The following is a 27,105-nucleotide window of genomic DNA, read 5'->3' as shown; positions in this document are numbered from 1 at the left end:
TTTGAACTCTAATTCGAGGTTTGCCCTCGAGTACAGCCGACAGGGTTCTAATTCGACACCGTGAGACTGTGTCAACCCTGGAAATACTCCGATCGAGGAACCTCATTACCGTATCCAACGTCGGCCCTTTAAGCCATGCCCTAACCGACGGCTGTTCCTTTTGGCGAGCTCCTACCAAGGAGCTCGTTTCTCCGCCTCTGCAAGCTCCTCGGGCGAACTAACAACCGGGAATAATTGGGACTTCTTTTGACAGGGCTTATCCGCCCGGGCGCCATTAGTCTTTGCACTTTACACGCCGAATAACCCGGAGCTTAAGCCCCGGAGAAGGCGTCGGTACGTTTCTCGCCAGCGTCCTTTTCAACTCGATGTGCGAAATTGCAGATTTTCATTTGTTACATTCTACGGTATAAGAATTCCAAAACTCCCTCAATCGTTCCACTGGGATACGAATATGCCGATTTAGCCACCTCGTGACATGGGTTTGGAATTAATTGTCGAGTCTACGGTCGATTGAGTGCAGCGAGAAGGAACAAACGGGGAAGCATTGTCTGGACCGATATTAAGCCAGCCTCGCATCTCCGATCTCGAGATGAGGCTCGTCCGAAAACACCTCGGGGTGTTCGAAACGAGGAGACTCGGCCAAGTCATCATATCCTCCTTGTTCCGAAATTTCGCCTATCCCGTGCTTATTCCTCGAAAAAGTAGTTCATCGGGGTATCGATTTAAAGGCGTCCATATAATATACTCTTAACTATATAAAAGCGTGTCCATTAGGAGTTCAGATTATCGCCACTTCCTGATAACCAAAAATCAAGGAAAAATGGAGCTTCGTCTTCGGGACCGATTTCCTAAAAATCCACTGGCGGGTTTCATTTGGGTTTCATCTGGGGTTGGGTGCGACGAAACAAAGTGACTTCGAGTTAACGTTTTCTGTCTCTTTTAAGCCGCGGCGAGACCTGCTTGAAAGTCTCTTTACATCCCGCGTTAAGGACTTCCTCGTTAAAAGGGCCGACTCTTCTCGGGGATCTCTCCGGGATTCTGGTCCAGGGGTCCATTCGGCAGCTGGGTCCATTGTTTGCCCCGATTGTTTGCCGGCCACGAAATCGAGGAAGCCCAGCTCTGCCAATGGACCACTCTCCTCGATGGACTTCTTGATAAGAAACGTCCGAAAGTTCTGGTAAAGTGCCAGGATGATCGATTGGTTCCGATCAGGCCAAAGTCGGCCTCGATCGGGTCGAATCGAGAAATGGAATCGGGATTTACAACGAAAATAGACCCTTCTATCAATGCCATCATTCGTCCGATAACACAGAAATCTCCTCCGATTAAAGGGAAATCAATTAATAACATACTCTCGAGCACCGTTCGTCCCTTCTTCCCATTCTGGTGGATTTATTCGAGCACGTTACCATCTCAAAAATATTCCGAAAAAGAGAAATCTTGCGATCAAATATGTCGAGTGAAAGATTGAGGAAAATTCCTATCTGGGAAATTATTTTTACGAGGGCTCTTCGGAAGTCGAAGGACAGAATGGGGAATTTCTTGGGACGTGAAAGAGACGAAGGCCCGATTCGATGGATCGACTTTTGGCAGGCTACCAAAGGCCTGGGGACCCTAGGAAAGCCGATTTCCGGGTAAAAGCGAATTACGAATTAGGGAAGTCTAGGCAATTCCGAGAGCTTGTCTCCTGCATCGAATAAAAAGCTCAAAGAGAGTCCCTCGGGAAAGCGATTTTCCATCGGGGCTCGGCCATTACGTATGCCGTCGTAATCGCGACAAGCAACCGTGGCATGACAACCGCTTGTTGAAATTACCCGGAATGTTAAGGGACGTTCCCGATCCATTACACGGGTGCTAACGCAATTACCAATTTCCCGGTGCCTGTACTTTGAGACTCGACAAATCGCTGCTTTACGCGGACATGTTTCGATCGCTATCAAGGCGAAACCATAATGCATCATTTTTCCAGAGTGCAATGTGCATTTCGGAATCGATGGGAGCAATCGGTGTCCGGGACAAAACTTTGAGAGAATTCTTCCCGATTCGAAGGATTTCGCGTCGTATGCGGAAGTTCGATCTCTCGGGGAAAAAAAAAAAGTAGGAAAAAGTTAGAGCTGGTATCAGCAAAAAAGATATCCCCTAGAGACACTTGTCCTCGAAATGGACAAACGGCCATATTTCCGGGCGATGCGCCGGATTTTCCTTCGCCTTGGGATCTCTGTCAAAAAGTGCAGACCAAGGCGAGAAACTGCACGGGAAATATCGTCGATTTGGGAAACCTCGTGCGAGGTAAATAAAATGGCTGTATAATCGTAGAGTGCTCCACCGCGGATCGATTCGCAATTGCCGTAACGTCGTTACACGCAGTTGCGAAACAAACGAGCCGTCCACCCCTTTCGTCCCCTCTCTGGCGTCTCTTTTTTCCCTTTTCCCCGTAGATTGGACTAATCGAATCCCCTTTCGTCCCGCGACGTTCCTAATTTCCCCGTCATTTTAACGCATTGCTATCCGGCTGTTTCATTTTTTAAAGCCACAGGTACGTTCGGTGTGGTACATTGGTGTGTTTAATTTCGGGAAAAAGTGTCATTGATTCCTCCGATGCCGGCTTTCGTCCCACCTTAAGACCCCCTTGCACCTTCGCGGGCACAATCGGGCACGATGAAGTGATTCCAGCAGGAATCCCGTCCTGTCCGGCATTATTCACGGTTACTTGGAAACTACTTAGGAACGAAACGTGAAAGTAAAGAGCGATTTGCCGAGCCGCCCGGAGCGCATATCGAATCCTGGATTTCCTAGGTGCGATCCAACCGCCGAGGCGGTCAATAGACATTAAAGTCACGAGTGTACGATCGGTAGTTACACCTGACAACTGTACCGATGAACCGGGGCATTTTCCACCGAGCAGTTTCGCCGTCCGAGAGCGAAAGTGGACAAATTAGAGGTCGACAATTCGCTCCAACATATGCAGATATATCTAAGCCAGGCTCTACACTCGGGAATACCGACTAGATAACCGATAACCGTAAATGCCATTCGATATTTCCCCGACAAATTGTTTGCTTTAGCAGCGTAGTTGCAGATATGACGGTACTAAAAAATTGACACGAGTTGGTATTTCACTGGGAATATATTTAGTGGAGTATCTGGGACGACCAGGGTGGAGTTTTCAGGAACTTGGGGACGTTTTCGAAAATTCCCGGTAAAAAAATAAAAAACCTGGACAGTGAAATAAATTTCCAAATAAGATGGACATCTTTTCCTAGGCAAGCGGACTCGAAAGTTAGAACGTTTCAAATTTCCCGGCAGACACTTATTAAAAGCTCGCTTCCCTCCTCAGTGCGAAAAGTCGAGTAAAGATGCGTAAACAAGCTGGCCGCCATTTGCCAATCGATAGGGCCAATGTTTTTCCGCAGAGTGAAATTGCAATTCGTCGTTCGGTCTTTTCCTCGCTTTTTTTATTAATCCCATTTCGTCCAGCCCGCCATTTCGTCGAACATTGTCCCGTCGAGTAGACTTTTGCTCGAATAGTCGCGAACATCGAACAGGGACTTTTCAGCAAATTTGCGAAAAATCGCAGCTTACCTATAATTTCCCTATAAATCTAGAGAAATTAAAAGAGTAGACGAAAGTTGGCCAAGTGTCCGGGAAATTTCGCCAAGACCAGGTGGCGATAAATGGCCGAGAAAACCTGACTTTATGCGAGTCAATTCGGCGCTTTTATCGACGCGAACGTTGCGGCCATTTTGCCGCATTATGCGCAATCGAGATTTATGAACTCGTTCGCGTTCCTCCAATCTGTTGCTCGATTTCGCGATATCCGAGAGATTACCGAAACCCCCTGAAAGGCGTAAAAATTGCGATCCCATAAATATTCCACAAGCGGAATTCTCCAGGAATAAAATATGAATTATTTGCAATGTTACTTCTTTTACATTATTTTTTTTTTTTTTTAAAGGACATGGTCATGGCATGATATACACGACACGATAACGTCAAAGTGGACGACAAAGGAACGACCATCGTCAAAACACTCATTAAACCGACTTAGTAACGGCGTCGTTAATGCCGGTTTCTGCAAATTCAAGTCGTAAAGTGCAACAAACTATATTACGATCCGAGCAATAAATTGCTCGGCGCATCCAGGACTCGAAAAAGGAAACAATTCCTCCCGCTTGTCGATTGTCCTTAGCTGAAAATTATTTCCAACTGCAATCCGAAACTAGGAAAGGAGTATCGAAGGGAAAACGTAACGCTCGTTAAATCGACTTATTAATGGGGTCGTTATTCCAGAAATCTGAACTCGCGAAAAGCAATAAATGTTAATTTCGAGACTCCGGGGGTATAATATCACTTGACTTGCAAATTAGAAGCCTGACGATTTATCCAGCAAGGTATAAACATTTCGGAGAGGGTATTAGTTTCTAATGTCTGGCCGAGTTTCCATAACCAGGCCTTCATCTCGCAGGTCGAAGATACATCGTCGCGATGCATCATACCAGCTGATAGGCCATCCATCAGCCTTTTCTCGTGAAATAATGCCGTAAGCTAATGTTTAATAAGGCTGTTTAAGAAGAAAAATTACCCCCATAATTCCCACCGCCCTCGTAAAAGCCAATTACAATCTGTAAGCGGTATCAACGGATGAATTTACATTAACCACCAAATCATCGCACTGGAGACCCTTTTCATGAATCATATCCAGGAGTTATTAATAACTAATAAAATGGAGAAAAAAAAAGTGCCGCCTCGAGACGCGCCGCAAAAATCTTTATTATCCTCGGAACTAGAACGTGAAGAAATTCCTCCATCGAAAAGCAAGTTCAGGATCCCCGAAACCGAGCAGTAGACGAGGCCGTTCACGTCTGGCGAAGACGAGCCATTTTTTCGTTGACGGGGGCTCGGCTCCAGGGCGCGTTTCGGGGTTCCCTCCCTCGTGTCGTGGGGGCTCCGAAACTCCGTCGGGGGAATAATTATCGGGGAAATTTTCGAGAGGGACGGGACGAGGGGACGGGGCACAGAAGTTCGTGCATCGCCGATTGCGGGTGAGCGAACTCGTCGACCGAGCCGGAAACTTGGGGCTCTTGAGCCCCGACGTCGTCGGGGCTTTTGAGCGATTGTCGCCGGGCTGCGAGGAGGAACCGGAAGCGTCGGGCCCTGTACGTCGAAACTCGACGATAAGCGCGAAAAGCCGAGGCGAGTTAGCCCGAACAAAAGGGCCGAGCAATCTCTAGGTGGATCGAAAGTTCTGCCGAGCCCGAGCGTCGCCATCGGACGTCAATTTGGAAACCGCCGACCAGGTTAAAAATCGCCCTCGAAAAAATGGTCCAATAAAAAAGGCGTTTCAGGGAGAGAAACACTAAAGGCATATTGAACAATCCGATCCAGGGAAACTGACCTTTCTTTCTGCTCTCGTCCCACCGGACATTGTTTCCCGAGGAAGACTCGCGTTTCGCGGTTTGGACTTAACCGCGGAATATCTCTAGGTAGAATCGTTGGAAATGTCTTAAGGAGGATTTCGGGGCACCCGGGGTGTGCGATAATAATTAAGCAAAATGGACGGGGAAGGAAGAAAAAAAGGGCCGAGAGCAAGGCGGAGGAGACGGTCGCTCGAGGGAGGAATCGGCTTAACAATGGGACCGATGGCGGAGTAATTCTCCGGAATGAAGCACTTCCACTCGGGCTAATTTTCCGGAAGGAACGTCTATTAAAGTAAAACTCCGCGCGGGGAGGACGGAGAGGGAAAGTGGAGGCGAACGGAACGAATATTGCGTGCGTTGGGCGCACTGGAAGTGTAATGCTCGTAATGCCGACTGGTCGCGAAACGAGAGCGATAACAATTAGGGAATTCTCCGCCTGTGGATTTTCTGGCCGCACCTGAACGCCCACTTTTACTGCCACTTCCAGAAAAAGTGCAAGTTAGGCGACCGCCGATGTAAACGCTCTTCGACATAAACAGGACATAAACGGATGTTATACATCGAAACGTGTAAATATGCATAAAACCCTTCACGAACATCAGGTGATTTTTTTAAGGGCCTCCGTAATGAAATGCCGAAGTTTAAAAATGATTAGGTATATCCCGTTTGGAGAGGAGTGTTACATTTGGACGTTTCGATATAAACGGAATGACCCTTTCGTAGGGACTTGAAAAACGATGGGCGAGATCAATCGATGCGAGGCGATGGAGCGAAATTACCCCGCGGATTTTCCTTTAGGACAGATTCAAACGAGAATCGAACGTTTAGAGGCGACAGACGGGCAAAAGTCAGTCGATTCTCGTTCAGTTTCAGCCCGAGTTCGCCACAATCGATCTCATCGAAATCCCCTCGTCGAGGGAGGACTCTCTCTCTCCACAGACGCGAATTGTTCGCTTGGTTCCCCCGCGACCCCCCGCAGAGCGCAATGGTCCAAAGCGCATTTTTAAACGCGACGAAGATAACGCAAAACCGTCTAACTCTTGAAGACACGCGAGAGATAACTCCCCTTCATGCTCCACTTCTTTCGAGCACGACGACGCATGAAACCTTAATGCCCTGAACGTAAGCTGAACTCGGTTTAGACTCTTCGGGAGAGCTCGACGAGTCTTTTAATAATACATAAGAAAATCCCTGCGAGAGTCGCTTATCCCCTCGGCTTCGATATTTTCCGGAAAATGAACCTGCCACGTGCCCCTCCATCTTTCCAATCGAATCTCGAATCCACTCCACTTAAGGGCATTATTCCACAGAACGTTTCCGCCGCTTTGGCGTCCTTAATGGAGCCTTAAACTTGACTTGAAAATGGAAAGAGCGAACCTCGAGGCGCAAGAACGAGGCCTCGGGTGCGTCCGTGAACAAAGGATGCAACAAAGCCTGGCCTCATAAAGCATCGAATTATCATGCGACAATTATACCGCGACCATGCTCATGGTCCTCCTCGTACATGATAATGACCTCCATACATATTAACTCCGTACCCTACGGTCACCGACTTCGCGCAACTATCTCAAACACGCGAGCTGCATGCTAATTATCAATGCCACCGACCCCACCTTCAACGGACACGGCAATTTTCCTAATTTCGACCCCGAAAATCGCGAAGAAGACTCGTTACCTTCATTTTCACGATTTTCATTCATTTTAACTTAAACGTCCACTCGTTAGAAAATAGAGATTGGGTATAGAAAATGTCCTCCACCGTAGACGTAGTTAATTTCTTGCAAGATTAAAATCTCTACCGTTAATTCTCGAGTTTATGCAAGAGGTTTGTAAATCTCTAGAATTGTCTCGACAAGTCAATTGTGACAAGTAGAATTAGAAAAAGGACTCACGTATGAGCGATAGGTGGCGGGTCTTGCCGGCATTCTGGAGAAACTCACCTGTAACAAAAAGGAGAAACTCGATTATTTTCCCTAATCGTTATAAATCATGAAAAAGGGGGTCCTAATGTGTTTTACCCTTTCTTCCGATCTTAGAAACTACTCCAAGTGTCCCAAACAATGTTTTCAACATCTTTGCACAACGTGCGCCGTTTTCAATATTTTTCTTCCTCGGGCAGTCGAAATAAGTGTATGGAAAAAAAAAGAAAAAAAAATGTCAGAGGACTGCAACAAATTTCTGGGAGATGGAAAAGGTATCAAGGTCTGTCCAGACTTGAAAGAGGGTAAAAGTTCCGAGATGGGACGAGTTCAACAAGTACAGAGTACATTTCTGTACAGCGCGGTTATAAGAGCGGTCGCGAAGGAGAGTCGGAGTTCCTTCGTATCTCCGTTAACGTAAGACAAACGCTTAGAAAGACCTTCGTAAACTTCCGAAACTCTCTCTCTTTCTCCCCGACCAGTTTGTCCGATTCAATTATGCGAGCTTACAGTCAAGACACAATAATTCTTTATTAAATCACGGTTAAAAAATGTCGCGATTAAGAAACTCGAATATTTTCAATCTTATAAAAAGTATCGACGGTCCAATTTGAACAAGGCCGACAAGGTGTAATTAGTCGACACCTCCCAGGGAACGGGAAAACAGAAATTACGGATCAAAGGACGGCACGAGAAGCAATTAGGAATCGAAAGGAATACGTAAAGTAAGACGGCAAGTGGAACAAGCAACAATAAGGACGGAGGAGACCGAAAGGTGGATCTAAATTGCAGAAGGCACTGATCCACTCCTCGAAAGAGCCCAAGATATCGGAGCTTTCGAGCTCAAAGGATCGGCCGACGATAATGCGGGAGAAAAAGTGTGTTCCGCTCGGTTCGGCCAAGAAAGGCTCCTTTGATGCGCCGGAGAACCCGGGGCTTATTCAAACACGGTATCCCCTAAGTTACCGAGACAAGACCCCGGGAAGAAAAGGAGGACCGGGAATCGGGAATCCGCAGCTGTATCGGGATCCAAGGACCTTTTGCCCCCGCAAATCGAAGATTTAAACGATCCCCGGTGCACGAGTAAAGAAGAAAATCGTCTCGAGGACCGAATCGAAAGCTTTGCCGTCGACGGATTAGGTTTCCTCGTGGACTCGTATCCAGGACTATCGCCGAATCTGGTCATCCACTTAGTAATTTATTTATTAATCGTTTTAAACACATCGTTATTAATTTATGAATCCTCCATGCCCAGAAAAAGAGAAGCTTCTTTCACCGACTCGTCCCCCAGGAAATCCGGACAATTCCCCGAATGTCCCAAAACGTATGAGCGGTTTCTATATCGAAATCCTGTTTGCACGGTTGGATAGCCGCCCTGGCGCATGCGCCTCACTTTTGCGGAGACCATTTCCGGTCTGTCCCCACGCACGGATGTGCACACACCGGGCACGAGTCCGGTGGGAAACGACTCCTACTCAATTTCCGCCGAGTGTGTTTGCGGTAATGCGATAGGAATACATTTCCCGTGGAAAGCCATTGTAAAGTGTTTCCCCGCAGCTTCCGAAGGAAGATGAGAAAAAGGGACCGAGAGGCGAGGGAAATGGCGCAAGGACGAGAAGGGACCAACTCCGAAGAGCACGTATCCCATTTCCGCCGGAAACTCTAACCTCATGGATAGATAGCGGACGATAAGAGACACCGACTGGACGAAAAGTCCGGATTTTAAAATGTCGGCTCGAAAAATTTCATGAAAATCCGGGAAAAGGGGTGACCGTCAACTTGGATCGGACGTTGGGACGGCGTAATAAAAAATGTCTACGAAACGCTGCTTCGGGTCCGAATCGATTCTACTTCATTGTCTCGCACTTGATTAAATTCCGCTTGGCGGACCTCTGCTCGTCCTCTCGTTTCCAACCTTTTATATAGGTGGTACCTCGCCGTTCGTAACCTCCACTCGAGCCTTCTCACCTTTTGTGCCTCCGAGGAGTCCTAACTTTCCTATCCATCTGTACCCTTCCTTTCACCGAGTGTTACTTCGCCATTATCGTCAGGTTACTCCGAACTTTGGCGCTCCAACATTTCCCGGGACATTACGCTCCTCCGAGTTCGTTCCTCTTCCAAAGTTGGTGTTCTTTAATGATATGCAAAGTGGCGGACCCTACCATCGCCAATTTTTACCCGCACTCGTTCTTGGCTGACCACCCCTCTTCACCTCTAAGGTTGCAATTTTCATAAAAACTCATTTTCCATCCACCATGTCGCCCGCAATTACCTTCTAATTACTCCAAATTCCAACATTCGCGCAATCTTGCGTTTGCCTCCGTTCCTCCGCCACCTTTGCAGCCTCCGCTCTGGCCAAAGTTATCATCACGATTTTTTTCCACGGTAGAAAATCAAAATGCGCAATAATCGACCCCATTGTCATCCATTATTTCAGGTTTAACGTCTATCAAATGGACTTTCAGCAGTAAAAGGTACCATCCACCATCCTTGCACCTTCGAGTCCGCAACTCCTGCGGACTCATTTCTCTCGCGTAGCGTTACCTCGCCATTATCCTTGAGTTATTTCGAACTCCTGCAATTTTCGCTTCGCCTGCAGGACTCCCGTGTGTTTCCCAGCCACACACGAAGCCCTCGAATTGCTCTTGCCCCCCACACAGAGGATTACGCGAGGCTCTTCTTAGTTTAGCGAATTTCGCAAGGCCCGTCGTCCCATAAAGTTGAACAACGTCTATTACGCGAGTAGACGAATACGACGCGTTATTCCTCGGGATGTTTTACCATTCTCATGCAAAATTCCCACCCAGCAAATCCTTCGATTTCGACTAGGGGAGATCCTCGATTGAACCTTATAGACCGTATTTAATATCTAGCTCGATAAATAAAGCCAAGGAGAATCGATTTTGACAAGTTTCAAGAGCACGCCGCGCGGATCATTATTTTTTCCAGGTCGTCGTAGGTGGATAAATCAAAAAGGACCAAGGTTGACTGTTGACACGGTAACGACTGGTGAACATCGCGTTCCAAATTTAAACCGGCGACGTGTTTTCCATTTTTTTTTTCCCCTCTCTCTCTCTCTCGAGCAAAATGCGCGAACGCTCACCAACGCGAGTGCAATGCAAGCTTGCACATGCACCACGTGCATGCATGCCTTCACGCGATTCCAACGTTTCGACGTTTTCAGATTCCCCACTCCGTTCTCTCCTTTCACTCGGTGATATTCCTGTCCATTATATTCGGGTTATCTTGTACCCCAGTAATTTTCACTTCGAGGCTCGGGTACTTATCAAACGCGGTATTCGGTATTTTATAGTTGTATATTCGTTTTTTTTCTTATTATAGTAATAATTATTCGCGCCAAATAAATTGTCGCGATTCCGAGGAAATATTGCAGGTCTTCCAGGCACGTCTCCCTAGTTCTCCGGGCATTGTTATCGAAGGAAGAAAATGGTAAAGCCGAGTTTTAACGACCGCCTCGATAATTCGTCGCTATCATCGCCTAACCGAGGAAAAGTACGCTCGAAAGAGAGTCGCCAGCGAGAAGTAGGGCGAGAAAGTTCCTCGAGGGGACGCACATGTAACCCGAAGAGACTTACACCTTGCGCCAACTACTTATGCACTTACCGGTCGACTCGCGATCTCGGACATATACAGACGGGAGGTGTAAGCCTCGACTTATACAGCGTTATAAGAGAACGTGCGCGGAATACGCTCGACGTCGATGGCCTCGGACGAGAGTCCTTGTAATAAATATCGGCTTGCCTTATAAATGACAATACGTTATACAGACACCATCTGACGGAGGCGCGTAAAACAGTCCGCGCGAGTGCCAAAGTACCAAACGGTTGAACGTCAGCGTTAACTATTAACATCTTACTTCTTTTTACCTTGTAAAACGGCAAAGCCGAGATTTAGGCCCCGATCGAGAGAGGAGAAAAATCCCTGCTAGCAGAAATTAAAAATGAAAATTCCCCCGACGATTTCGCCCGATCAATGGAGCAAAGAGACGCGGCGCTCGGATTTCTATTTCCCCTCGGTTTTCAATAAATCATTTATTCGACAAGCCGTGTATCAACAATTTCCAATGTACTCCGACGAGAAATCGGAGCGTCACTCTCCGAGCTGGTTGCAAAATTGCCCAAGGGCTAGAAAATAGCCACCTAGCTGTTAAACGCGGATGAAAGTCGTGCGTGGGAGTGGAAAAAAAGGGAAGGACAAAAGAGGGAAAAGAGAGAAAAATGGTTAAAAAAAAAAAAGAAAGAAAAAGGCAACATCGGTACCAGAGGGAGGCTTCTTCGTCGCATCCGTCGCGTATCGTGACGGATAGCGCCCGGAGTGGTGTCGCCGTTAAAAGAGATAAATCCGCGAGAAAGGGGTGAGGGGGAGGGAAATCGAAAGAGACGGAGGCCGCAGGGGGAAGGGGAGGAAAAAAAAATAAAAGAGAGAGCGCCAAGCAGTCGTTTGATGTGCCGCGAAAACCGAGAGATAAGTTAGAGGGACGCGGCGGAATCGTCGTGCGGGCGGCACCCCTCGTCAAAAGGGAAAAAGGGGAGAAAAAAATAGCAAGAGGGAGGGCAAAAGAGTCCACGACGAGTCCGGAACCAATCCAGATTCCAGGCTTCTTTTTGTGAGAACCCCCGAAGACTGGAAGGCGAGCCCAATTATTCCCGCGAGACTCTCGCCCTCTGGCACGGAGTCGCCGAGCTGGGCTAGGCTATGGCGGGGACGATCTTTCGCGATTTAAAAGGACCCTTCCAATTCTAAGACGACCAGGTTTACCCATCGCTTTCCCCGTTGAAAATCGAGTCGAAAAGTCCTGTACAATTTTTTCCCCACGGTGCATAATTTGGGTGTAATAATTAATCGAAAAGAACAGCCGAGGCCATTCGAATCCTGAAACGCTTCACAACTCGCGTGGACGTACATCCCACGCGGTTCCTAAACGCGTGCCCACGCATCACGCGTGCCCCATTGTTAAAACGATATATTCATGACGGGTGGAGAGAGGAAAAAAAAAGTAGTCGAGATTGAATATTCATGAGGAATCGATTCCCCTAGAAAGATGTATCGATATGGTTCCATCGAGTTAAGAGACCCGGTACCAAATTCGGAACGACGATTCCGCTCGATCGGCCGCAAAAAACTCACAAAAACTCACAAGGATAAATTTCATTGCCGGACTCGTTACAGTAGATTTATTCGAAAATAATCCTCCGAATTTAATCACTCCCCCCGGAGATCGTAATTCATTGTAAATTACTTCCATCGGGTGTTACGAAAAATAAACCACGCCGCGGGAATATGCTAATGCAACGGGCATTAAAAATGACGGTGAGATCTCGAGTTAAGGATTTACGCGCCGGGAAGGGGAGCTGCAGTTGCAGGTGCATCTGAACCGCGCTTCGCCGCGAAACGCAGCTGGATGCGAAGCGGAAACCGCAACGTGCCTGATGCCCGACATGACCTGTCCCAACTTTACGGCGTTTCGCGTTGAAATTGGCTATTTTACCAGATTCAGAAAGATCCGAGCTTCACCCCTGAGACGGAACTTGCAATGAGAGTGTCGGCACAATTCGGAACTTACATTCCCCCGATGCAATAGAAATGCAACAATATTTCTCCGCGCACGAGACGCGATCGAAGAACCATGCTAGCATCTGTTAAATATACCAGGGGGAATTGCAATCCCCGTGGAAAATTTCCCCGGGTGATTTTCAGCCGACGTTTTGATCACTCAAAGAGCCCTGCACTCGCGGCTTTCCGGTATTACTCCGGGTGCATAATGAAATGCAGTTAGAGGCCGCCCGAAAACCGCGACCTAATGCTCGACGTAACGCGGGACCAACTTTATGGCATTTCGGGTGGGAATTATTTCCCAGCTCATTGAGAACTTGCAGGGCTCAAAAGCGCTCCGGGTGTGAAATTCGTGCACGCGGTAATGCACGCCGTTCAAGGATCTCGACAGTTTCGAATGCATTTATAGAAAAAACTCGTAAGTTTATCATTATTAAATCCGACATACTTCTCCCGAAGAAGGGCCGGCGATAAATCAGGGTTTACGATTCCGGGGTTATCACTCGATCCCCGACCAACTGCAGCCGGTTATCTCTCAATCGGTTGACCGTGGAAAAAAATCAATGGACGAATAAATCGCACATTAGGGACCAGCCGAACACGCGGGGAAAAGACCTTTGATCTCGCTTTCCGACATCAGGTGCGGTTAATTCACGGTTGCCTTTTGCGGCCGATCGTAAATGTACTATAAATATTGCATTATTGCGTTTACAGAGGCTTATCCCGACAGACACCACGACGTTGCGAAGTGTGATGATATACTAGAGACTCGGGTCACCATCTTGGGAGCGGTTAATAGGTTACACCACGAAAAGGCGATAAACTGGTAAACCGTGCCAACATTGACACGTACTTTTTATCAAACATCCGGACGACCTCGATTTCTCTAAACGTTTAATTTCATAACCAATGATAGATGACAAAACAGTGCCGATTTAATTGAAATAGAATGTCTTTTTTTTTTTTAAGTGGACCTCGAAATTTATGAAAATTACATACAACTTTCTTAAACGTCAGAAAAATTGACGAGCTCCCGTAGACGTTGACATTACTCTCTCGTTTCTCCCCGGAAAAAAAAAAGGTCGCTTTTAGGAAAAGTTACGCGACATCGAAGGCGACATAAATCGAGCCGAATGGACTTCTTCGCGGTGGCGGAATGGCATTTATAGAAAGCGTTTCTCTCTAAGGTAAAAGTAAGGCGCTAATTTGCGGCCGTAAAACCACGCGGGGGCCCTGCATAAATAAGTTAATTCCCCGGTGGACAAAAACCAAGGACTAAATGACGAAGAGAATGGCTCCTGGGTTCATAAACGATTGCCGAAATGTCGAAATATCCGGATCCGAAGCCTTCGCGAGGAGTTGCTTTACGAAGTCCCCAAAAAACCGATTAGTTAAATTCCCGACGGTGAAGTTTTATTTTGGAAACAAGACATAAAGTCAAAGAACACTCCACCGTGTTAAGCCCTATCGCTAATGGATTTTTTAGGGTCCTTTAACAGCATCCATTCTACGGGTCCGGAATATCCTTTTTTTGGTAGAATTTTGGTAGAATCTTGAAGTATTGAAAAAAAAAATACATAAATACACCTCGGTACACGGACTACCGACCATTTTAAGGCGGGAGGTTAGGACTTTATGCATCGGTAACTATCACTACTGTGAATGTATTAGAAAGTGAGAGTATAAGGTGCAAGAGTGAGTCACAGTTTCGTGGACGCGAAGAAAAACCGGCGATAAAGTGTCCGATCTGGATAGGCTGCTAAAAATACGGCATTACATTCGGCGAACGGATCTCCGTCCATCGGAATATCATAAATAGCTGCAAAAGCACGTAATAACGTAATTCCGACCACAAGCTCCATCGGGAAAAATAATTCGTCCGAGAAAAGTCAATATTTACACACCGATCGGGCAGCTCGTAACAGCTCTAACAATGTACATTCTCGCTTCGACATTAATTTAAAAATTCTGGTAAATTAGCAAACGATCGATCGCAGTTTAATTTCAGATTGTAAATGCAAAACCAATTTTTCGAGCACTTCGGATCCCTAAAGGGGGGCCCCTTGCAAGAAAACGAGGGAGTCATCGAAGCCGCCAGTCATGATTGGAATCCACCTCATAATCGTAGCGAATTGATGGTTTTCCGTTCAACCGAGTTACGGGTAACCGAATAAAAACATTGATTATTTGATCGTTGCAGCCACTGCGCTCTTTCCCGTATTACGCAACGACCGGCGAGCGCCCGCTCGGTTTCGATAAGTGCAAAATTCAGGCGTTCGCCTAGATTGCCGTAATTTTCGCTGAATATAGAAGTCTTATCTCTATTTTATACCGCATAAACGTACCGAAGGAAAGAGAGAGGGAGAGACAATAAAGACGCTTCGCCGGCGTCGGAGCGTATCGGGTGCAACGATAATGTCATCGGTTCTCGATGCACCGCAAAGTGCAGCAGAACAAAAAAAAAGAAAAATCGCTAAATTCCTAAGATTCAGGAAACATCAGAAGCTACTTTGACATAGCAATTTAACGACATCATTTATTCTTCCTCGCAAAGAAATGATAAAGAAATGACGAAATGAAATCTGAATTTATGCAGAGTGGCGAACCAGATTCTGCGATCCTGGGATCATCGGGTTATTAAATATAATAATGATATTAAATCATGAGATCACCTGTTGGGGTATGAAGATGATACCGCATCCGTAAACGAGAAAAAAAAATGAAATTCTGGCGAAACCGAAGATCGACTCGAACTACCAACAGCGAAGCACCAATTCCAAGGGAATTTGGCAGCGTTTGAGAACCAATCAGCGTGAGGTAGGGACCAGTGCCCAAAGGTAATTTCGACTGTAATTACAATGGCCAGAGTGACTGGGGCTGTTGGCAACCGAGTCGACCTACTTCGCCGTATCTTTATGACATTTTTCCCTTATTTCTTAACTTCCTACGACCGATTCTCCCAAGAAGCAGGCGCACTTCATTCCCCTTGCAGGAAAGTCCCATCGTGCCAGTACGAGATGAAAGAAAGCATTTCTGCGGGCGTCGCAAGATCTAATTTACTGCTAATTACCATGAGCAGGATTCACGGCGGCCTGGACGCCGTTGGTAGCAGCCGAGGCGACCTGCTTCAGGGCACTTATCACCATCATATCGGCGACCTTGATTTTCCACGCACCGCCGTCCCAGGGAGCCCCTGGGAGGGATAGAGAGAGGGCGCTACTCTACGCGAAAGGAGAGACGGAGACGGCACTGACCGACAGCGCCCATCAACATTCGCGAGAGGACCGGCGATAGTTAGCTCCGTCCGCGACAACCGATTCGGAGTGACTGGCCGGGCGAAGAGATTTCTCGGGGAGGGGTCGGAGACGACTCGGCGGCGAGGGGGAGGCAAGTTTCACCAGGAGGCGAGGGGGGTCGCTAGCGTTGCTTATGAAAGTAACCTCCGCGGCGACATTCCATGGAATTAAGTTCCCTCCGAATCCTGTTTCTTCTTTCTTTTTTCGCGGATTTCTTAAGGAAGCGATGTCGTAACTCGCGAGGCGAAAGACATATTCTTCATTGCAAACATTTTGGGATTTTCACTCGAGCAAGCTACCATTAAGTAATAAAAATAATAAATACGGTCCAAGAATCGATGCCTAATTTTTTTTCTATATAATTATTTACATCCCTCTTCATCCTTAATCCGAATGATCGAGACGTCTTCGATGGACCCCCAGCGTCCCGATGTTAAATAACAAAAGGACAGTCAGGATGCGGTCGTCAAAGGGTTTTATCCTCGTGGTCGCGAACGATCCCGATAAGAGGGTCGATCGATAGTTTCGGTCTCGGTTTTGGAGGAAATGGCGGTCGATGATTCCCAGAGTCCGGTTTTACGGGCGTCGCGACGCCCTCGCGGGATCGAAACGTTCGGCGAACCTCCGACGGAGTGGCAGGCCCGTTCGAGTTCCACTTGAAAATTCAATGCCTGCCTCGGGTTTTCCTTCGAGGGAAAACTTCCATCCGAAATGCGGAACCGTGCGCCCGACGTTTCTGCACCTAATTCTCCGATTCGAGATCCCGATATATCTCGACGGCGAAGGGAAATACGCCAAACAAGACCTGCCACTATTTTTCGGGGATTTTTTTAAAGACACCCTTCCAAGGAAATTCCCAAAATACGTAATTGTTATACAATAACGATGCTGCAATTATATACGGAGATTTTTTTACTTCGCATTTATTCGACGGTATTTGAGCCAATTAATTATTCCTCGAGCTAAGATAATATTTCTTTGGTTCGGGGGATTTTTTTTTTACTCTACGGGGGCGAGGGTGGGACAACGTATGTGTCGAGTTTCGATTTATCCATCGAGATTCTCCGAGAATTCCGGCCTCACGGAAAGTGCGATCGTGCTTGGACTTCCATTAAGCTGGCCCTCTGTACTCTCGTACGTGTCCCTCGTGCTCTGGGATTGCCGAATATCTGATTTCTCGCCTGAATAGTTCGTTAAGTAAGACACCACCTCCGAGGGTTAATCCCGAGCATTGTCAAGGAAGATCGAGCCGACTCGTTGCTTCGTCTTTCAATTTTACCTTAGCGCGAATTCCAAAACGTTAAACATTATTCCAGTTCTATAAAACCTAAAAATCGGCAAACCTCAGTCTTTGATAAGCAGAGTCACGTTTTAACATTTTTTAATACACGCAATTTTCTACTAATCGCGTTAATTTAATTAGGTTTCCAAAAAAGGGCCCTTTCAATTGCCAGGGAATTTGGGGACATCCCGATCGAGGAATTGAAGAAAGGGAAAAATTTATGGAGATTGAAAAAATCGACGTGTCTTTCGGGATTGAGATTTTGTTTAAACACAGAGCTGAAATGTATGCAAATTGGGGCTCCGATTATATGCTCCGATAGGTCTAGCATACGGTGGAATAATATCGGCTCCGACGGCATTCCTGCTCCTTATCGTCCCGATAAACGTGATAGATAATTTCAGAGTTCTCGACTTGAATTTTAATCCCAGCCCTTCGGGGCCGGCTTTGCCAGAAAAATCGCGGAAATCTGGAACGCCTCTTACATACGATAGGGAATATTAATAATCCGCAAACGTGACCAAAAGTAGCTCAATTCGGATATTAGTTTCATACGCGAGATTTCATTAAGGTTTTTCAAAAATGGCGGAGAAAAGGGTGCAGGAAGAGGAAGCGAGACCATCGACGAAGTGTATCGTCGTCGTTATCGAACGTGCCGAGAATTCACCGAGGAGGGATCTCTCCAAGGTGTGCGCAGAAACAATGGTAGTGAGACGTTTTGCGAAATGGACGCCGTAAAAACCCGTGGCTCTCTTAAAAGGTCGGAAAAGGTGCAGGACGGAAACGAGCGAGCCGTTATCGAACGTGCGGAGAATGCGTTAAAACGACGCCGGTCCGTCGAACTAGCTGCTTCGCCCTTCTGCCAGTCTTAATCTTCGCGGATCTAATTGGACAACTTCGGTCCAAGGAGATTGGAGCGAGTCGCAAGAAGCAATCTTTTTCCTCTTTCCCCGACATCCTGCCATCCTTTGGTAACAGGGCAAATATCTATTTTCCTGCGTGCCGGGTGAAATAAAATGAGAGGACCGAAGAGGGAACAGGAAATGGCATTATTTGGCGATTCGGTTCGCGGAAGTCCCTGAAGAGAGGACGTGGGGAATACGAGACGAGGATGTGCCGTCGACATTGTGTCGAAGGACCACCCGCGAAGGTCGGCGAACTTCAAGTTCTTCGGAACCCTAACTTTCTTCCCGCGGAAGTTCCCAGTCGCGGCCTCAAGAGGAAATCGAACGTGACGAGGCGAGGAGCTCGCGAAGTCGCAGCGGAGAAAGACCTCGACAAGGAGTGCGAGTCTTGAAGCTCAACCTGACCGCAAAGATCCCATCGGACTCGAGTAAAGAGATCACTTTAGCAGTTTCGGTTTCCCCAGGAAAACCGGGACCAACGAGAGCGATGCGATTCGCTAGCAAACAGAAAACAAGACCGTTGGGTGGTCAGCAGAAAACGTATGATCGCGTTTATCGGTCTCGGTTTCGGGTTTAATGGAACCCGGTATAAAGGAGGGCGCGAAGAGAAGAGAGCCACCGTTTCCTCGGGAAAAATTACCATCTAAAACCGGTAAACGTCGGGTTTTCTCTTCGGAGTTCCCGAGGGCCTCGGAGCAGAATGGTCCCGCGTCGATTTTATCGGATCCGAAGCTCGAGACCTCGAAAGCTCGATCGACCGTCTTCTCGAGACTAACGTCCCCACTTGCTGGAGACAAAAGTTGGCTCTTCGGGATCCTCCTCGGGATAAGGAACGGCGGGATCGACGCGCTCGGTAAAACAGCCCGCTCGCTGATTTCATGATCCGACCTGGAGATCCAAACTTACGTTCCTCGACGAGCTCCCGAATGGAAAATTCACGGCCTCGCCAACTTCGGAATCCCTCCAACAAATTGTCCGGGATTCTCGGGGATCGCGGAAGGAATCGACTTAACGCTTCCAGAGGCTCGAAAATATTTTTATTTTACCCTAACCGCGAACTGTCCTCCCTAAGAAATTTATTAACAATTATCAAGATTGTGCCCAGGTGACGTGTATTAATAAGGCGAGAAATTACGGATGGAATTCATCGACCTGTTCCTTAGGATGCAGAGACTCTTCTCAAGCATCGGAGTAAATTACCAGGTTTCATTTTAGAACCTTAAATTCGAGCCGGTCCGTCTCCCGCGTATTTCCCGGGAACATTTAACCAAATCCTCGGGAATTCATCCGAGATCCTGGAGGATGAAATCCTGAAAGCCTGCTATCGTAACTGGAGCACATCAGGAGGTGCGAATCCCCGGGACGACCGAGTGGACTCCGCTCTTTTCCCTCGAAACTTTCCATAGAACTTTTACCCATTCCCGGCGATTTTCCGAGAGTGCGTGCATTTCTCTCGCCTCTTCTCGAAGATCCGTCCCCTTCCCCGAAAGGGGATCGTTTCGAATTCACTTCATGGTTCTCCAGAGGAAACGTAAGGAGATTCCATTCGGCAGACAAACCGCGAGGCCTTCTAAAGTACTTTGAGAAAACTCGAGTTTTCGCCGTTCCACCTGTAAGATCCTTACACGGCGAAAGAAATATCTCATCAAATGACATGTCCTACCAAAATGCTCTTATCTATAGAAATTATCTTTATAATATTCGCCACTCAGCTTCCAGGGGTCCATTCCAAAAAAAAAAAACAACAAGAAACAACCGAAAAACCCTTCTCTGCCTTTCCATTTAACTTTACCGCGCCTAAATAACATTTCCTTTTTTATTTCAGAACGCATAAAGAAAGTTCCCGGATAAAAGTTTTACGATTCCGAGGGAGATGTATGGAGGACCTGGGTTTTTTATTACTGGCGTAGGATATGAAGGTCATGAGGTTCTTTTTAACCGGGGCCATGACTTTTATGGGACGGTCTTGCGGATAAAAGCCGACGAGGAATATATTTCTAGGGGAATATTCGTATTCGAGCATTGCACTCGGATGTGAGAGAAATGTTAACGAGAAACTGCCGAAAAACTGCCTAAAAAAAAAAAAGCAAAAAATATCAACTTCACTCCACCCCATTTAAAAATGACCTCTTCACCTTCGCCACATAAAATTTCAGGGTGTACTAAATCGCGAGCAACAAATCATATTAATTTCATGCGTCTCGTTATACCTATTAATCGACGATTTTTCTTGACTGGAGTTTTAACGCGGTTGCGAAAAACTAATTACTTGTCGACACATAGGATTTTCTCGGCGAAGTCGTTCGGATTGTTCAAGATTTCATTCGGCCGTGTATCGAACGGTGGAAAAAAACCGACGACGACACATTGCGATCCGGCAAGGTCTTGGACACGAGTCGCATCCTAATGGAGAGGTGTTTCCGTTGTGCGGACATTCGGATCGCCTATTGTCGCCACTCCGTAACTAGTTTACACAACGAGTGGAGCCAATCACCGGTCGTCGATGACACTACGGCTACAATGTTGGTTCTCGAACAACCGATCGTGTTTGCTAAAGGCTTCGAGTAATCGTAGGAATCCGCGTGATAAGCCCAACGACGGCTTTGTGGCTGACAATTGGAAAAATGTTTCTTACAAATACCTGAGCCAATTGTCGTTGGCAGATCGGAGGCATATTTATGAGACGTGATTGAGATGTATCCGACGGTAGAAAAAAAAAAGTGTACATAAAAAATGCGTTTCCGCATACTTGGAAAAAATCCATTACCTCGAATCGATCGTTGTTACGGTAGGGAGGAATTGTCACGTAAGTCGAGGCACATTCGTCGAAGTCCAGGTGGACTTTAAGCGAATACAGTGGAGCACGGTAAATAGTCACTTAATGTCGGTATATCAGTAATGCAATTGCAGCTTTTAAGTGGCCATGCGGAGGCCTGCAATTTGTCGTGCCAGATCGCGTGCTAGGCTTCGGCGATAAACGTTGCATAATGGCGGACACGCATTTTATGCAAATTAGTGAGAGAAGCAACCTAAGTGTAATATCAGCCACGAGGTTCGTGGGATTCTCTAATGTGTATGCAGCCCTTAATTTCTATCATTACGAACATCAACATCGAACAATAAACACACCGTAAGTCCGGTTAATAAAAACCCGTACGATCGAAAAATTTATTTTACGAGATCAATACCGTGCATGTACTCTGGGATTTAGTTAATTGGTAATCTGCAAAAATAAGTCGGCACAAACTAATGCCCATAAAATGGGCAAATTGGCAAGCATTGGTAGCATTGACGATATCTCCGATGAATCTGCTGCAGACCGTAATGAACACCGCGATAGGGCTGCAGCACCGTTTATGGTTCGCCACAGCTTATCATGGGATCCGACCCCCCATTAACAACGCAAGGATAAACTTGCAGCACGCATTTGCATAAAACGAGTGTCCACCCCTTTCGCTAAATACGCCATGGGGGGTCTATCACGCGATACCGCTAACAAGGGACAACTTGCGGATCTGTACGTGGACTCGTTAACAGTGCAATTGCATTAGCGAGACCGCTCCAGGGTATGGCGGTCGTCATGAGAGAGAAAAGGTTTATGAACGAGTACCTACCGATTCCCTCATTAGATCGTAGACCTTGTTCCCCTAATTACCGATATTTAAAAGCGACGAGTCGTGACAATTGCCGACTCGTGACATCATTGATTATCGTTCGCGGAAAACAATCAGACCCGTGAGCAATCGCCAATGTGAAAGACGCGCAATTAAGGAAGGTATTGAACAATGAACGGCTTCAAGGAATCGAGTCAGGGTCGCTTAAGAGAAAAATATAAAACTTTCTCGTGATATTATGTATTATCTTACGAGCGCGTTGACGCGATTGCGAAAGACAAGTGAATTAAGACTTCTTTGTATCAGCGGAAAGGATATTGAATAAACATTCGGTATATTACACCCCTTAATATTTTCTACCACTTTCGTATCACCTTAAGAAAGACGAGCAGAGGAGTGGCTCGTAACTCGTCCACGGATATCCGGTTACGGCGATTTGCCGAGCAAAAGAGGCCGCCACCAGGGCGATGCATCGAGTGCAATCATGCATGCACAAGTGACGAAATATCTCGGTGCAGAATTGCGGACGAGCGAGCCCACGCTCGTCCGGAACCTCGAGTCATGAGTTTACCGACAATGAAGTCATTACTGCCACGCTTTTGAACCCAAGTAGAGGTAAGCCGCTTCCTCGACCAAAACCGAGTTAAAAATTCTAAACCCGACCGAAAATCACAGCAGAATTACATACGCCACCGGACATGAAACAACGTAAAAAGCTACGTACATCGGTACCACCATAATTAATTCGGCATTTTTTCGCGAAAACTATGTTTCCTTGACATTCCGGCAATTTTTAAAATTCCATTTGCAAGAGGAAAAAATTCTTTTCCCCGTTGTAAGTTTCGGTGCCTCGAGCTAGATAGGTCGGGAATGTCAAGCCAGGTTTGTCGATGCAGTTCCCAGCTGCAGTCGAGGTATATGCACACGAGCTGCATCCGCAGATGTTGATTAACGCCGACCGTGCGAACTGGTCAACGAAGTCAAGAAGTTCCAACGGCGTCCTTTGACGCCGGCCCCGGGGTGACCGAAGAATAGAATACACAGGGAATTGTCAACACCAGGAACTGGGTACCGGAGTTAACGACGGTCCCTGTTTGCCGATCTAGTTACCTGCGAGGCCAGTGGCGAAATTCCAAAAGGACCATCTGCATCCAAAGAGCTTCATCTCGCGGTCCTCCGGCCGTCGTTCCCTCATCCCCAAGGCCCCCTTAACGGAGGACGCCAGGAGGGAGCTCATCCGCCTTAATTTCCAAGCCGAGGCTCCCTAAGACGAAATCCGTAATCCAAGGACGAGCAGTCGTTATCACAATTGTCGCACGCGCGATTCACTATCCACTCGCGACACCTCCCCGACGAAGGAGCCCTTTGCTCCTTCCCTCGGAGCTGGGCATTCGATTCGACCTTTGTTGGGCCGAAGAACAGTCGATGCCGCCGATCTTGGGGCTGATGGACGCGGAGGTCTCTACCTTGAGTTACATGGTGCGGGGTTCCTGAAGTTCCCGTCAGATGTTACGTAAATTGTTAGGGTAGTACTTACGGGTGCGACATACGATCGCGAGTACGTATAAAAGGTACGGAATAGGGACAAGACCCGCAGAGCGGGGATAGACAGCGTCTCGGGCGGGACAAGGTAAAGCAAGGTTTCGCCCGCCCTAACCTCAACTTCAAAGGACCGTCATATTCCGTTTGATCGGGCAAATTACTGCCGATAATTGCGCGGCACCTCCTCGCAAACTAATTAGCGCGGAGTTGAAGGGAAACTCGAAATGCATCTTGCGTCTTCGCGGATTTCCTCAATTTCTTCATACTTAATTGCGCGGCGACTTCCTCTCCTGGTGAATTATGATGTATTTATTCCTGGACCATTATGTATAAGGGATAAAAAAAAATGTGGTTTTAGGGCGAAACGTGAAATTACACGGTAAATCTATAAGTCGTGGAAGAAGTTTGACAGTCGCGTCGCGCTTTAACGGAGATTGAAAATCTGAAAGTTCGCGCCAGATTCTAGATAATTTAGCCAGGATATTGCCTGTCAATCGGGATCGAAAATCCAGACAGGGTGGACTGTTTTTAAAGTGAAATTTAAAGAAAGATATCACACGCCCTACTTTCCATATCCACGATATTAGAATTTTGTCACAAAAAATCCCATTAATATTAAATAATGGAAAAGTTAGTAATGGAACGTTTCGATATCATGGCTGGTATCAGCCATCTCGGAAAACCTGAATTCCGTGATTAAATAATAAAAAAGGATTTCTTAACCATTCAGGATGCAGGAAATTACGGGAAATAAAAATACGTCGAGGCTCCCGGTGGCGAAAATTCGCGCTCGGGAATTCACCTCGACGATTCCCCGCAATTCCGTAATTCCTTTGACATTGAACACTCGGTACTTATCGATGATACGAAGGTACTTTGCCCCGAAGAAGCATCAAGACCGAATGGTTACCGTAATCACTAGTATTTAGGAGGAGCCAGGACTCGTTAAGCAATTACATGGCGTCGCTTCTTCAAGGAGAGCATTAAAATCGGAATTTTTTCAGTCTGCCGGACACGTCGATGGCAAGAAAAAATAAAAAGACATCCTCCACGCGATGACAAATTTATATCGTAAATTCAGCGAGAAAGAAGGAATTATTATGCGTTTAATCGCGCTTTAAGGACGCGTCTGGTGACAAGGTGAAACGCACAACTGGCACGCACTGTCACATTCAATTGCGTCGACACGCAAGTGGAAATTGTACGTGTCACATGCGCGTCGATGCGTGTGCATTGAAACGCGACGCTCAATGACAAATCGGCGCCGCATAAAAATCCTCCGATCGATTTCCCATTTTATCCCCGACTTCGAATCCACTCTACGAGGACGAGGGGAATTAACAAACGCGAATTGCGCTAATTGCTCGACTTTCGTTCTAATTTTACACACGGCTGGAACCGGACGTACCGAATTAACGCTAACTCGCTTTTTCGAAACGCACCCGATAACGATTTGTCAATTAAACGCGACCAAGGCTTTCCGAATAGATTAATGTATTTCGCTAATAATCGCGGATAATTAAGGTATATAAATTAACTCGGTCCAATTTCCCGTGGGACTTGAAAATAAATATTCTATAAAAGTAATGGAAAATGGTGTACACGTTTTTCCCTTTTTAATAGTCTCCATGTCGAGGAATCGAAGAACGTCTTTAGACCGCGACTCGCAAATTCGATCCCCAGGAAATTGAATAAGAAATTCGATCTCCGGGAGAGGAAGCCGAGAAAACCCGGGGAAGATTCTTTGCTTTATTCCGCGCTAATCGAGTGTGTTTTTCTTCGGCGAAAATGGGAAAAGTAGGGAAGTTAAAGGAGGCTCCCTCGGAAAAAGGATAACGGGGAGCATGGGGAAGCAAGCTGCACTGGGCGCAGGGCATAAAGAGGCACCAGAAGTATCCGTCGAAAAGTTCGGGGAGAAATTCTGCTTACGAACGAGAGTAAACATTCGACGGACCTGCGGTATTTGCTACGGGAAGAAACTCCACCGGGAGTTTGCCCCGGGAAAACTAATTCCGTAACAGAAAGCTCCGAGTCGGCCCTCCATGGACCATTCTTTTTGCTTCTACGAATCCTGATCCGCGTTATTACACGAGCCCGTGTGCCGAAAAGGCGAATCTCCGGATGCTCGATGGCGAAAAAGTTACCCATATCGGGCAGGAATTAATTCGATCGAGTAGAGTCCCTCGGAAATAAGTATTATGAAAAGGGATGAAAATTGGATCTAAACACCGAATCCATGGACGGGGACGAGCGGGTCCAGGATCCGGACTTCCGAGGAGGTTAAATCCTGGCTTAGAAGCCAGCTTCACCTCCTTCCATCTCCGGAATCTTCCCTTCGGTTTGCGTGTTCTCCGCAATCGGATTATGAAAATTGCTAGAGCTTCGACTGGCACTAATAACGTGGCGTGGTTGAACAAACTGCGGTCGAGATGAAAATGTAACAGACTTATCGGATCGACGAGGAGGCTCTTCCGGAGAATACCGACGAAGGGACGTCTCGGTCGAGAATATTAACAAATGAAATTATTTTACGATGCGATATACGCCAAACGGGGTCGCCATCAATTTTGCCGAAAACCGAGTAATCCCAGGTCGGGCGACCTTCTTCTGACAAGAATTAATTTAACACGGAGGAATTACCGGGGGATGAAAGTCGGGTCACAAGGGAACCCTGGAGGATCCCAAGGATCCAGTTGCACAAACGGAAGCACCATTTTAGCTGGTCAGCGTTAATGGCGAGAACACCGAGTTGGGACGACCACGAACAACTTTGCGCCCTCGGCGAAAGGGATTCCTCGGGAATCATTTTGCAAATTTAATGAGCGATCGCGTAACGTAACGGCGCCGGGGATGAAAATTGTATCACGATGGATACCGCGGATAAGCCAGGAAGCTCCTCGCAAATTCTGATTATGACTCTGCACTCGGGACAGCGAACCATTAGCTCCTAGAAATTCAATTTCGACCCTCCGGCTTAGAATCTACCTACGTCTTCTGCAAACTGCAGCACGTTTCTTTATTTTTCCCCCTTCTTTGTCTATTTAACAGCTCCAGCCTAAACTTCGCTTTAATTTGCTTTATCCAATTATTGAAGATTCGGTGCAAGTAGATTCACTCTACTGTTAAGAAGAAGTACACGTTATCTATCGCGGAGAAAAATCGGGAAAAGCATCCTCGATTTCTTTACGGGAATTAATTATATAAAATAAATCCTTCTCGAATTGAAACTCGAATTAAGGTTTGCAGGTGATGAAAAACTTGATTACGATCGGAGACGAGTGTCTAGGTGAAAAAGTTAGTCGACATTTTCCCGGGAAATGCGATGCCGTTACTCGAAGCTCCCGACTCTCTTTGCCATCCGCGAATTACCGTTTGTTCCACTTTTACGAGACTTCTCTCACCTCCGATGTCTCCTCCTTTCCAGATTTGGAATTTCCTTTCAAGCCGAAGAATCCGACCGTACATTTTCCCTGGAAAATTCCGAGAAAACTCCTATCCACCTTTCCGGTCCTTCGCTCCCTTCGTACGGACATTTTCCACTTTCTTCCCTCCACAT

At 46.9% G+C, this 27,105-nt stretch overlaps 1 protein-coding gene across 9 annotated transcripts in view; it reads right to left on the bottom strand.

Moving 5' to 3' along the window:
* The window catches only part of LOC105702834 (tyrosine-protein kinase Btk29A), a 103,653-nt gene that overhangs the window by 32,550 nt on the left and 43,998 nt on the right, over window positions 1-27,105 (bottom strand). The window contains exons 1-2 of one of the 9 annotated variants that reach the window (XM_012430793.2): window positions 15,981-16,233; window positions 7,310-7,357 (exon numbers count right to left, since the gene is read on the bottom strand). The exons of 5 other annotated variants lie outside the window; for them this stretch is intronic. In XM_012430793.2, the coding sequence (XP_012286216.1) occupies window positions 7,310-7,357; window positions 15,981-16,059 (127 nt within the window). In that variant the 5' untranslated portion in view covers window positions 16,060-16,233. Of the gene's footprint in view, window positions 1-7,309; window positions 7,358-15,980; window positions 16,234-23,117; window positions 23,288-27,105 lie in introns of those variants that run through there. 3 more of the 9 variants (XM_023431787.1, XM_012430785.2, XM_012430802.2) reach the window with 3 other exon arrangements.

This window comes from Orussus abietinus, unplaced genomic scaffold, assembly GCF_000612105.2.
Source record: "Orussus abietinus isolate OABI.00-Male unplaced genomic scaffold, Oabi_2.0 scaffold169, whole genome shotgun sequence".
Taxonomy (NCBI): Eukaryota; Metazoa; Arthropoda; class Insecta; order Hymenoptera; family Orussidae; genus Orussus; species Orussus abietinus.
The sequence above is the reverse complement of the archived record's forward strand: the minus strand, read 5'-3'. Positions and strand labels throughout refer to the sequence as shown.